The sequence below is a fragment of the Talpa occidentalis genome, unplaced genomic scaffold (assembly GCF_014898055.3).
Source record: "Talpa occidentalis isolate TD23 unplaced genomic scaffold, MPIMG_talOcc4v2.1 talOcc4.12, whole genome shotgun sequence".
Classification (NCBI taxonomy): domain Eukaryota; kingdom Metazoa; phylum Chordata; class Mammalia; order Eulipotyphla; family Talpidae; genus Talpa; species Talpa occidentalis.
Genome location: NW_023601212.1, coordinates 90,756,966 through 90,770,149, shown reverse-complemented (window position 1 = coordinate 90,770,149; position 13,184 = coordinate 90,756,966). Strand labels below are relative to the sequence as shown.

Below are 13,184 nucleotides of genomic sequence, written 5' to 3'. Positions count from 1 at the left end.
TCTACTTTGAAGGAAATTGAATAAAAATAAATATTCAGTAAATAATGATATGCAGATAAGGCAAAATCATGACAGTCATATGAGACAGATGGAGGCTTAGGACACACAAGTGCATTCCAATCCCTGATCAGCAGATGAAGGGAGGGCCCCAGGGACAAGGACCTTTGAGCTAGGGGTGTCCTGCAGCTGGAACTCTGGAGCCCTCCTCCCCAGCTCTGCCCATGAAAAATGCTGTGCATAAACATCTAAGCTCTTGTGGGGGTTGTTACTAATACAAGCAGATACTTACAGAGGGGCTATTAGGTGCCACACATGGTTCTAAGCATTGACATGTATTATGACTCATTCTTCACAATAACTCCATGAGTAGGTTATTATTACCCCCTTTTTACAAACAGGGGAGCTAAGACAAGAGGCCCAAAGCCTGTTGGCAGTAGGTGGTGGACGGGAGTTGCAGGCCAGCTTCGGAGTCTGTCTTCTTAATTATCCCACTCCCATTCCTGTCAAATGAGTCACCAACATTCACAGTTATTGGCCACTAACTAACACCAAGTGGGTCTGCGTGTTCCCCGAAACAGCAGGACCTTTGGTCCTAGCCTGCCCTCCCCGTGGTGAGAGCTCTTGATTTGCTACCTGAGCACTGTGTTCTAGGCCCGCACCTCGCTGCTGGAGACCTCACTGTACCTGCCCGTCCCCCCCACCGGTGGACAGTGTGGTCATCTCAGCCCAGTGAGACCCCTCCGGCTCGGATCACTTCCCTACGCCCTCCTGTCTGCCTACAGGGACGCTGGCCGGCACCCACGCCCCTCCCCCACGCTCACAGTGCTTCTGTTTCCAGGCATTTTCGAAAGCGATGACATCAGCGCTGTCACATCTGAGCTGGAAAAGGCTCTCAACTACTCCCAGAAGGTACATCCTGTGCAGGCCAAGTGACCGTACTGGTTCTGTATCAGTGCTGCCGGGTGGCCACTAGGAGCATGAAAACGGAAATGAGGGAATGGACATGTGTACGTTTAAGGAGGCATTGACCCGACCTGGGAGGTATTCTAGGGACAGAAAGAAGAGTCCAGGGGCCCCAGCAGACCCAGTCTTTCCTGGTGTGTATGTGTGTGTGTGTGTGGTGTGTGCATGCACACCCTGCTGGGAGGCACACCACGGCTGGCTGTGCTAACCCTCCTGATCCCCACTGCAGTGTGCCTTACTAGTGTCCTCTCTGAAGAACCAGTCTGGAAAAGAACTGGGAAGTGCAACCATCCAGAAAGAAACGCTGAAGATACTCAAGCAAAGAAATCAGCCCAAGAGAGCCCATCCTCCCAAGCCCACAGCCCCCTCGGTGACCAGAGTGGTTTGATTCCCCTCCCTGATAACACGCACAGAATTTTGTTTCCACCGTGTCTCTGGCTTTCCTTATTCTTGAAATGGCCGAGGCCAGGCCCCCGGGCACCACGGCCAGCAGGGATGGGCCAGGCTCCTCAGTGATGAGTGTCCTGCGGGTGGCCTAGGAGACCTGCTTCTCAGCTCTGGGGCTCCTGTACTGTGTCCTGCACCCACCTGTGGCCCTGCCCATCTGGCCCCACTTTGCACCCAGTGTATATTAAGGACTCCACAGAGTGGCACTCACAGTGGCTGTAGGGCAGGAGGCCTTAACCTGGAGGGTCTCTTGGGGCTAGGCCTTAGAGGAGAGGGATGTCTATCGGGCTTTTGCTGCTGCTGCCCGAGGCTTAGCAGGCACCTGGGAGCAGCGAGGATGGGCTTTGCCTGCAAGGGGCCTACCCCATCACGGCCTGCTCTGTGTGACAGAGCCCCCACCTCAGAAATGAGGAGGGGCCTCTAGAGGTGTGACTGGGGGAAGGTTCCAGACTCCACTGTCCTTGTGACTAGAAGAGGCAATAAGATCTGTGAGCCCTTCAACATTTTACTCTGACAGATCCTGTGAACACAGCACATTTTTTTGAGTGACTTACTCCTATCCAGTGGGCCATATTTCCAGAAGATTCCACACAGCCACTGCCCTCATTCAAAGAACAAAGTTTTAGGAGTCAGCCCAGAACATTGCCCTCTCCTGCCTGCCCAAATTCTGGGGTGACACTCTGCCATCCTGGATCTGCCTCTTGGGCCTGAGCTGATTCAGTGTAGGGGGCATAGATCTTGCCACGGCTTCTAGCAGCCTCCTGAAACCAGGGCTTGGTGGGTGGGGTGGCCTGGAATGGCAGCTCACCCAGAGTTCTCCTCAGTTCAGTCCAGGGTGACCCTGTGTAACTATCACCACATTCCAGCTGTGCCCAGTAATGGAGGAAATCCTAACTCAAAGCTGAGGTGCCCAATGGGGCACGGAAGTCACCTTGATGGTTGCTTGTCATGCCAGTGTCCCAGAAACCCCAACCCAGCAGGAAGAGTGTTGGGTAACTGATGAAGAAAGTTCTGGCAAATCCCCGTAGCTGCTCTAGCATGACTTCTCTCTTGTACCACACATTCTCTCTCTCACACACACATATACATATTTCACGTCAAAATCCAGCCTCCTCTGAATCTGCTGCAGGAGAGGAGCAAACATATCTGAGGCCCTTCCCTTGGCCCCTCCCCTCAAGGGCTCCTAATTGATAGGTTGAGGCTGGGGTGACCAGGGTCCAGCCCACCACAGATAACAGGCCACTGATGGGAAAGACTGCCTCTTTTCTAGAGCGTGAAAGATGACCCTGACAGAGAGAAGTGCACCCCCTCGAAGGGCTTGGCATGGCGTCCAGTCAGCGGCAAAGCAGACACCCCTCCAGGTAAGGTGTGGCCGCGGTCAGGCCAGGGGAGGGGGGAGGCATGGAACAATAATGATATAACTACTGTTGGCCCTTCTGCTAAAATAGTTGCTTTAAAGCTTACAACAATCAGTCCTTTGTGAGTTAATTTATTAATTCCCATTTTATTGACTATGACCAGGCATGCATATTTTTATGAAAGTGCTTTTTCCTTAGAAAATCTAAGATCGTGTATCTTATTAACGACAAAGACATAGCAGAATGGTTCCGAGTGGGGCTCTGGATTCTCAAGACCCCTGTGGAGTCTTCACTCTCCTTCTAACTGACACTGAGTCCCACTTGCCTCATCTGCAAACTGGGGGTCTGTGGGGACAAGTGAGATGGCACAGAGAGCATTTACTCTGGTCAACTGGCCAATGTCCTCTAGTTGCTGCCCAGTCAGAGAAAGGAGGGACTGCAGGACAGAGGAGGAAGAACAAATCCAGGGAAGCAAAGACATCTCTCTCCCTGTTTTATACAGAGACAGGGAATAATGTGGGTAAGTTGGAAGCTGCACAAATGTCTGACTGCCCTTGGTCCTATGGAACTGTAAAGTCAGCAGGCCCTGTGGGAGGGACACCCTCCAACTGTCCCAGGACACAGGCAGCAGTGCCTCCAGGCAGGCTTAGCTTCAAACCACTCAACTCTCCCAGTCCAGGGAACGGGACATGCAAATTCTTGACAGGGTGAGAGAACGAGAGTCAACACTGAAAATCTCTGGAGATTCCTGAGCATGGTACTTCCCACTCCAACCACTAGGGCCAATGTCTTCATCTCCCAGCTGATTGGAAGGGAGTGGAGACGCCTTCCCAGGCAGCCTGACTGATGGCTCTGACATGGTGCAAGTCGCAGGAGAAGCTCATTGATATGTGAGAAGGGAGATTTCAAGACCCTTCCCCTGATCTACCTAACAGCCACTCAGATGCAACTGGTTGCATCTAAGGAATTTTCCAATTCCTTGACTTGATTGGTAGAGAAATTAACTAGAAAAGGGCGCGGTAGAGGGTGCACAAGGTAACCTTGCTCTGTCGCTCCCAGGGTCAGTGTACAAGAGGTACCCTCAAGGAAGGCGCATAAGAAGAACTAGCTCTTCTGTTGAGTTGCCCAAAAAAGACACGATCTGCTCAAGTCAAGAGGTATGAAGTTGTGTGCAACCAGCAAAAGCCACCAATTCCTTCCACCAACCATTATCTGTCCCATTATATGTCACTCTAGGAGAGTGGGCCTATTTGGAAGTGAGGACAAACCTATTCAGAATGACCACCTAATGTGGGTTCAATAGGCTTAGGTTCCAAATCCAGGTGAAGCTTCCTAGCTTGGTGACCCTGGGCAAGTCACTTAACTACACTCACTCTCAATACCTTTGTTTGTAAAATGAAGGCAATTATACCATCTCTTGGGATTGATGAATAATACAAGTACATTTTGCTTAATGTACTTTTTGGTGTCAGATGCTTTTGGTTGCAAGCGATAGAGGCATCTCCAGAAGCTCATATCTAGAAGTTAGAATATCTTTCTTCCCAAAGCCATTCAGGAGCACCTGAGCTTGCGTCTGTCGGGCCAGTACCAGAGGCTATGAGCCTGCCTTTTCTTGTACCTTCTTGTCATCATGACAAGGAGACTGAGATTATCCCGATTGGTTTAGAATCTGAACTTTAGACCAATCAGGGCTTTCCACTCAAATTTTGTGGGAGGGGTTGAAATGAATATTGGGGAGGTGACACTGTCCACAAGACTGGGGAGTGGCAGGTACTCAATGAATGTGGTTCTCTGTTTCCTGCCCTTCTTGTGCATCTCTCCCCAGGGAAGGAACCCACATGTGATGGGTGTTCTTAGTACGAACCTAGGAACCCACATTACCAACATGAACAGATTTCAAGCATGAGGTTTTCATCCATGAGTGAGATAAGCATTCAGTTACCCAAAATAATAGTTTTTTCCTTTATTCTAAAGTGGATAGCAAAATATGGACTAAAGAAACTGAAGCTGGGGATCTCCAGATACATCGGCCCCAATTGCACGCATCAAAACTCAGGCCAGAGGTCAGCACCAACCAAATACTGCAGTGTCTGGCCCAGCATAGAGATCAATGTAAGCCGTGGGTTTTGTTATTGTTTTTTTCTCTCTTCCCTAACTCTTGCTGCTTCTTTGTCACACGTGGCAGAGTGCAGGGGAGAATGTGAATGTGTGCATGTGGCTTCTATTCTTCCTTTTAAGAACCCCACCCCCAAATGGGGACAGCTCAAGAACCAGAAGGTTCAGAATCCCGTTGGAAAAAGGAATGTCAGCCATGGGCTGACACCGCATTCCAGAGTTAGAAAGGCCCATTGGCATGAGAATTAGAAACCACTGGTGAGAACAAAGTAGTCACAAAAAAAAAAAAACAAAAACCCGAAAACAAAAAACCCAGGGGAGACTCTGGTCTTCTGCCAGTTCTGGAGGCTGGTGGGGGACAGGGATGATGATACAGGGTGAAGGGGCTCTTTATTTTCTAGTTTGGGGCTAGTCGTTTTTTCATCGCTCTGACACGGGAGCAAGTAAAGTTAGTTCAAAAGTTAGTCCCAAAATGAAAATCGAATCCTCTTTTCTCTCCTTGCCTTTTATTCAACATTAGGGAAAATCAGAAAGCTAAAAATAGCTACGAAATTCAAAATCAGCCACCAGAAGAGGTTTATGATAATTTTATCCTGCTGCGCCACTGTCCGTCCAAGGTCATCCTTTAGTTTGAAATGCGTGGGGCGCCCATCCTTCCATTAAGCGTTCTCGATTTTAAAATTTAGACATACTACGTTTTTTAAAATCATAGCGACTATGTCTGCCACTAAACCATCATCTCGATTCCCATGCTCCTTCCTAGACCATAAATCCAGTAGTCGATAAAAGAAAAACATTTTTACACCTACAAGATTGTATGCCTCACAGATGTTTTGGAAATTATGAACCGCAATGAGTGAAAGTGTTTTAGGGGTGCCGGGGATACGAAGAGACAGCTAACAAGGGAAGTTTTGCCTTCGCACACCGTCCTCCAGGGCGTAGTGAAGCACGTGCAGTGGACGCCCAGGGAAATGGAAGCTTACATCGCGTGCCTGGAGAAGGTGATGAGACGTTATGTCCAGCGGCTGCAGTGGCTGTTGTCTGGTGAGCCAGCAGAGGACGAGGGGGGATGGAGGGTCAGCCCCAGGGTGCCCAGGGTCGGAACTTCCAGGCCAGACATTCACAAACTCTCAGGGCAGAGAGGAAGCCAGGAAGGTCATCCATGCGCAACAGGCTTCTGGGTTCAGAGGCCAGGCAAGATGTTGGACAACAAGGAGGCAGAACAGGGGTCAAAGAGCACCAGAGGGAGAGCTCCTGTCCAGGGTTGCCCTGCAGGGTCATCTTCCAGGCCTCGTCCTCCTGCCTGTGACTGAGAGGCTCACCTTCAAGGGCTCCACTTAGTATTTTGGGGACCAATAGAACTGGTCCACAGGGATGACTCACATCCCGTGCGAGGGAGGGCTGGGGTTGATGGAAAGGTCTAGAGCATTAAGTCCCAGGGGCTAAGCAGAGAGCTCCAACTGGGGGGGAGGGTGTTTGGGCTTTGGGACCTGGAGGGACCCTGGAAAAATAGGAGGAAGAAGGAGAGAGGGAGCTTTTATGGAGCTCTCTGTTGGACCACTGGGTTCCTGGGCATTGGATCCGGTTAGATCCAGTTCTCTGCAGTAGACTATGGCATAAACAGTCCACAGGCTCTGGGGTACAGGAATGAGGGCCACTGTCCAAAGCCCCTGGTGGGGGGGCTGCACGCTGCAGGCATAGGTGACAAGCCAAGGTGTGCTCCCTGCATTCCCAAGTCACGTTCCATGTTGCAGGGGTTTTTCCACTACTGCCTCCAATGAGGCCCCCCAAGTTCAAGTATGATGGCACATCATAGAAAGTGTTCCTTCTCACTTTAAATCAAAGCAGCCAGTTATTTCACTAGCAGAAATGAGTTTGTTTGGAACAGTGAGAGGAATGGCAATTTGGGAAATGTAGGCTCTGACTGATGGCAGGTAAATCCAGGGTGTAGGGGAGAGTGGAGAGGGGCTGTTCTAGGGGAAAGTGGGAGACAGGGAGAGTGGGAGGTGAGGCGGGTGCTCATTGGCAGGCCTGTGGCAGTCCTCATTGGTAGAGATGTTGCTGGGCGGGAGGGGCCTGCCTTTGGGGCAGCAGGCAGACGCCTTCCTGTTCAGAGGGGTCAGGTATGCGCCTTCCTGCTGAGGCATCCAGAGGAAGGCAAGTGCCTACAAATGATGGGGTGTGCTACTGTGTGAGAGCGCCCTCTACAGGCCTTCCTGGCCAATTTTAGTTGCGAGTCCCTTTATTAATATTCATAGCTCATCATACTGTGCTAACTCTGTGTAGCCTTGCGGAGCCAGAAGGGCCGGGTTTAGCAGCAGCTGGGATCAAGCACGGATAAAAGGACGTGGGTGTGAATGTTGCTCCCATCACTGCAAGTCTCTGGTCCTCTCCGTTTTCCCTTGGGATAAATCCCAAATCCTTTCATAGTCTTTCCAGCTTGATCTCGTTCCCTCTTCCCGGGAGTCTCTCCATTTCAGTGTCTTTAATTCCCCCAAGCAGGCCAGGTTCTTCTCCCCCTCTCAGAGCCTTGTCAAAGCTGTTCCCTCTTTCCTTGGGTGGCTGCTGCTCGTTCTTCAGGTATAGCGTGTCTGTTCCCCACCTCACATCCAGCTAATTCAGAATCTCCCCCATGACACGTCATAACCCTCAGCAGAGCTGTAACTCGGTTACCATCTGTCTTCCCAGCCCCTTGGTAAGCTCTGTGAGGACAGATGTCCTCTCTCTCCTTTGCCATTGTGTTTATCACCGCGTCAGGCACAGGGGGACACACACTTGATCTCCTGGCCAGTTGAAGGACTCTAAGCTCTCTAATATCCTTTCCAGACTCAATTAAGACAGTGACACATTTAGTGTGATCTCTTATCTTTAGAGCTGACGAAACTCCAGCCCAGGGGGATTATAATTGCTGTGCAAATGATCACAGGCTTAGCCACAGCTGGAGCTCTAGTCTCCCCAAGCCCCGACCACTGACGGGCTCTGCCCTGGGACAATCGACTCCTCCAACACCATGACAAGAACCATCTCCCCGTATTTGGTATTTGATAGCCACGTTGAGGAAAAGCCCCAGCAGGAGGGACCCTCATGCTTCCCTGCCTCTGCCCCACCCTCCTCTGAGCAGGCAGTCGCCGTCTGTTTGGCACCGTATTGGAGAGCAAAGTGTGCATTGTGCTGGACACATCAGGGTCCATGGGCCCCCACCTGCAGCAGGTGAAGACAGAGCTGATTCTGCTGATTTGGGAACAGCTGCGGAAGCAGTGCAGCAGGTAAGGGGTGGAGTTGGGTGGGGCTGGGGGAGTCAAAGGAGTAGATTAGATCCTGGGGCTTCCTAGCCTAGGGCTCTGCCTCCTCACAGTTCTGGAGGGCCTGAACATTTCCTAAATGCTTTTCTGAATAACTTATTTGTGCAAAAAAGAACACTGTTCTCGGCTCTGCTGCAGATAAAGCAGTTTTTAGAAGTCCACATCAGGCCCAGGGTCAACTGCAAGCAGATCCATAGACCTGCCATGCGACCTTGAATTGTAGATTTCAGCTGAACTTGGTGGAGGAGGGGCCGGGGGCTTGTTCTCACCACCGAGGGGGACACAGGGCACTCTGGTCCAGGTTGTGATTCATTCTTGCCCTGATATTAATAAGAATAATCATTTATCAAGCCCTTTCTCTGTATTAACACGACTTACATACACAATTTCTTTCAATCCTCCCAATGACCCTATGAGGTAGTCTCTCAATTTTCCAGGAAAAGATATTAGGACTTAGGTTAAATTATTTGCCCAAGATCACATGACCAGTCAGTGACTGAGGTAGCATTTCGACCTGTTCTGTCTGCATCTAGAATCTTCTTTTTTTTTTTTTTTAAGATTTATTTGTTTATTTATACAAGCACTGGGTATAGTCAGAAGCGCAGGAGGGTGAGAGGATTCACCAGAGCCAGAGCGGGGAACAGAACAGGCAGACTGACGAAATACACTGCTGAGGGGAGCAGCAGTCGTGGGAGGAGAGGTCTGCATGCCATGTGGGACCCTCACCGGTAGTTAGGGATCGAACCAGCGCTGCAGAGGCTGCGGGCAGCTTCACGCCCAGCACTCAACCGCTGCGCCACTGGGGAGGCCCTGCATCTAGAATCTTCTATGTGCACCTTCTCATTCTCAGGCGGTCTCTCTTCCCTGGGGCCCCGGGGCTCACCTCTGACAGGTCTCTGTGGTGATCAGCTCTCACCAGGACTAATGTGTTCTAACCTGTCTGTTGCCTTCCACTGTCCTCCCCCCTCCCCAGCTTTAACCTGCTCAGCTTTGCGGAGGGCCTACAGCCCTGGCGGGACTCGCTGGTGGAGACCACAGAGGAAGCGTGTCATCAGGCCATGCAGTGGGTGACCCACCTGCATGCTCAGGGGAGCACGTCCGTCCTGCAAGCCCTGCTGGCAAGTCCCACCCCAGCCCAGCCTGGTAGCCGTGCAGACACAGCGTGGCCCTCTGTCCCGTGGGGGCATGACGCTTCAGATTTACTCAGCGCACTTTCAAATTTCCCATATTTCACCCAACAACCCAGTCACTCTAGCTTTGTAGATGAAGATGCAGAGGCTGGAGGGTAAGTGACTTGCTTGGGCTTAACCGGCCAGGAAGGGCTGTGCTCTTTTTCATGAACTCCAGCACTTTCCTCAGTTTGTCTAGGCTGGAAGGGAAAACTCTCCTCCTTAACGGACAAGTCTGGGATCCAATGGGATACGTTTACCTCGGGGGCACAAAGCAGTTGCTGTTGCCCCTGCTCCTAAGCCCCGCACACTCCGGTGCCCTTGCAGAAAGCTTTCAGCTTCCATGATGTAGAAGGACTGTACCTCCTGACCGACGGGAAGCCAGACACGAGCTGCAGCCTTATCCTCAGTGAAGTGGGAAGACTCACGGAGAAGAGAGACGTGAAGGTGCACACCGTATCTCTGAGCTGCGCAGGCAGGTGGGCAGGAGGGGCCGAGCTGTGGCCTCCCGGGCCCCGCAGGGGACCGGGGAGGGGGCCTCGAGGGGACTTCCCTACCCAGCACTCAGCCTGGCCCCACCCTCTGTTCCTCCCCCAGGGCAGAGGTGAACTTCCTGAGAAGCCTGGCCTCCCTCACCGGGGGGCGCTACCACTGCCCTGTCAGTGAGGACATGCTCTCCAAAATCCACGGCCTGCTGACCAAGGGCTTCATCGATGAAAGGGTAGGTGGCGGGCTGCTCCCTGGGCAGCCCGTTGACATGGCGCCATAAAGTCAGCCGGCCAGGCCTTTTCCTTCCTTTCTCTCCTAAAACACAGGGGTATGGACAGAAAAGGATTGTGGTCCCCAGCTGGCCTCCTTTCAGGCTGACTCTCTTCAAGCTCCGGGAAGAGGCAGGGCTTGGGGGTGTTGGTATTTCATAATAGAGCAGTTTACATTCATTGGGCGCCGACTATGTGTGCGTTTGTTGCTCTGGTAGATTACCTGTTGCCCCTACCTGCCAGCACTGTGCTGCGGAGCAGGTGCACAAAGCTGGCTCAGGGGTAGGCCTGAAGTCAGAGCCGGTGGTAAGAGCCGGACACCTGGGCTTTTCTGTTCTTTGCTTTCACTCCTTCATGTCTGTCTTCCTTTGCTAGATAATTCATGCACACACGCACGCATGCATGCACATACACCTTTTGGGAGTGTGTGCTGTCCATTATAATGTGCAGGGCGCCAGGTCCCCCAGGGGATGGCCCCAGACACCAGGATCACTGTCGCAGGATATAGTTTTTGAAATGGAACTCTTGTCTTGGCTCCTTTGTTCAGGTAACTCTTTCGATGACAAATAGGACAAATTGTACAAGGCGCAGGGCAAGTAAAAGTAACAAATTTTCACCTCCGTCCTTAAACACAGGATATCGTGAAAACAAAGGCTATCGTGAAGGTTCTCATTGAGTTACCTATGAAATCAGATTCTTGGAGCAGGTTCTGGATGTGGGGTGGGATTGTGGCTGCTGCCCCGGACAGGGACAGCTTAGCTTGTGTCTTTCTTAGATTCTCCCGCTAATTGTGAGAACTTGTACCTTTAAGTTTAGGCTCTGGAGTTGCACTGGTTGATGTCAGAACAAAGCATGCCCGTGAAGCTCCGTTTTACAGAAAGGGCTGAATTGATTAGATACTTGACTGAATAACAGTGAGACAGGAGCACACTTCACGCTGACTCTGGGCATCTTAAATAAAAGACATAAAGAACTTTACACACAGAGCAGTTATGGGAATATATCTCAGACATCTTATTTCGAAGTGTCCCATTTGCAAAATGAGCACCTTACCAAGTGGTAAGCTCCCCCTGTCCTTGGTACAGGCAAGCTGAGCCCACAGATTTCCTGCACTGGGTGGGAGGCTGCACTTCATCAACTCTACAGTTCTCCTCTTGAGATCTCAGGTGCCACTCAGTCATTTTGTTACAGAGCAACCTTGATATAAAACGGGTTGCCTGCCTGTGGGTCCTCACCCGTGTGCTTAAAGGAGACTTATGAATGCTAAACTGCACACACACAAATGTTGATTGAAGGTTTATTTACAAGGGAAGGGGAAATGAATAACTCAGGGAGAAAAAGAGGGAGGTAAGGTTGTAAATACATCCTACCTGTTCCGCTGACCTGGAATCCCAATGACCCGCTGAGCTGGCGCAAAACTGAGCGTGCCGCATGGCCAAGAGAGCCATCCCTGGCCACATGGCCGGTTAAATACCCAAACAGAGAACATAGTTGCTTAACTCCGCCCTCAGGTCCTCGCAACCTTCCCTTTGGGGATCATGGGATTTGTAGTTCCCAGTGTCTTGATGGAGTGGGGGTGGAGTCCACAAAGCCTGTATGGCGTTTGCTCAGGACATCCTTTCCCCCTAACAATTTAACTTTATTTCCTCTGTTCAAGGACCCCCCGTTGCCACTCTTTGAAGGAGATGATTTAAGGAGATTGGCCCAGGAGATCACCAAGACCAGAAGCTTCCTCCGGTGGGCCAAGTCCTTCAGGTATGTCCCTCAAGCCACCCCTCCCACCTGCTGGCAGCTGCAGTCCACCCAGACCCTGGGCCCCCTGTTGAGAAGTGCCTGCCCTTCTGCTCCAAGAGCTCCTGCCCTGCCAGGCCCAGACATCTGGGCATCGAGGGCATCATCTCCCTCATCTATTCACTAGGTCCCAACTCCAGAAGAAAGACGACATAAGACCAAAGACTGCTCTTTCTTAGAGAAGTGTTCTCAGGTAAGGGGGGATGGACTCCCCATATTCTGAGCACCCACATATGGTCAGGCAGCATTCTGTTTTCTGAGCAGTTAACTAGGAGAAGGGATCACAAATAATAACAGAAAGACCATCCTATGAAGAACCACTCATTGAGCACACTGTGGCCCCAAGGGGCAGATGCCCTGGAAAGCTGGAGCCCCTGGACACCAGAGCTCCCCAGAGGTTGAGGGAGGGAGGCTGTGCCACCCATGGGTCTACCCTGATGTTCCTGACCTGTCTCCCTCATTCCCTACTCTTGCTCCACAAGATTGTCACTGTCACTGAGCCCCCAATGGGATGTACTTCTTGCCACCCTCTGCCTGCTGTTCCTGCTCATCAATCAAGGTGCAGCTCAAATGGCATCGGCTGCTCTGTGAAGCTGTCCTTGGGACCCACCAAGAGCTGGGAGCTTCCAGTCTCTCCGCCATAGCATCCTGACCACACTCCCTCTTTATAGAGATGGCACTTAGCACTTAATGCACTCAGCACTGCAAGTCTTGCCTCCTTGCTCCTTGTCTGACTCTTTTCCTTGACCATGAACTCCTGCAGGATGAGGCTGGTGTCCTAACCACCTCTGGATCCCCAGAACCTGCCACGTGGCAGACACACAATAAACAGTGAGCATCCATCTTCATGGTGGGAGCCCAGGTCCAGATCCCCGCCTGGTAGAGTTGTTTCTGCCCTGGTCCTGCTTCCCACTACCCTGGTGCAGGGACAAGATGAGGAGTCACTGTCAGTCCATCTTGGAGGAAGCAGAAACAACGACCTCACAACCACCACCTCACCCTTGCTCAACCAAACCAAGCCAAAGTCTGCTCTGGAGCCCAGTCCAGACAGAATACTCTGCTCAGGCATGAGAGCTTGGGGTGAGATAAAACTATTATAAAGACATATCCAGAATATATGAAGAACTCCAAATCGATAAGAAAACAATAAATATCCCTATTTTAAAAAATAGGCAAAAGACTCAAGTAAGTACAAAAGGACATAAGAGTGTAAAAAGGTGCTCAACAATCAAGGAAATGCATATTAAACTCACAACAAGGGGCCTCCCTGGTGGCTCAGGG

At 51.2% G+C, this 13,184-nt stretch overlaps 1 protein-coding gene across 1 annotated transcript in view; it reads left to right on the top strand.

Annotated features, from left to right (window-relative positions):
* VWA3A (von Willebrand factor A domain containing 3A) overlaps window positions 1-12,727 on the top strand; it is a 52,078-nt gene extending 39,351 nt beyond the window's left edge. The window contains exons 24-37 of the mRNA XM_054693924.1: window positions 839-909; window positions 1,193-1,345; window positions 2,681-2,771; window positions 3,178-3,288; window positions 3,828-3,925; window positions 4,743-4,880; window positions 5,819-5,927; window positions 8,005-8,149; window positions 9,159-9,303; window positions 9,682-9,833; window positions 9,952-10,075; window positions 11,770-11,867; window positions 12,031-12,096; window positions 12,386-12,727. Of these exons, the coding sequence (XP_054549899.1) occupies window positions 839-909; window positions 1,193-1,345; window positions 2,681-2,771; window positions 3,178-3,288; window positions 3,828-3,925; window positions 4,743-4,880; window positions 5,819-5,927; window positions 8,005-8,149; window positions 9,159-9,303; window positions 9,682-9,833; window positions 9,952-10,075; window positions 11,770-11,867; window positions 12,031-12,082 (1,487 nt within the window). The 3' untranslated portion in view covers window positions 12,083-12,096; window positions 12,386-12,727. The remainder of the gene's footprint in view (window positions 1-838; window positions 910-1,192; window positions 1,346-2,680; window positions 2,772-3,177; window positions 3,289-3,827; window positions 3,926-4,742; window positions 4,881-5,818; window positions 5,928-8,004; window positions 8,150-9,158; window positions 9,304-9,681; window positions 9,834-9,951; window positions 10,076-11,769; window positions 11,868-12,030; window positions 12,097-12,385) is intronic.
* The last annotated feature ends 457 nt before the right edge of the window (window positions 12,728-13,184 follow it).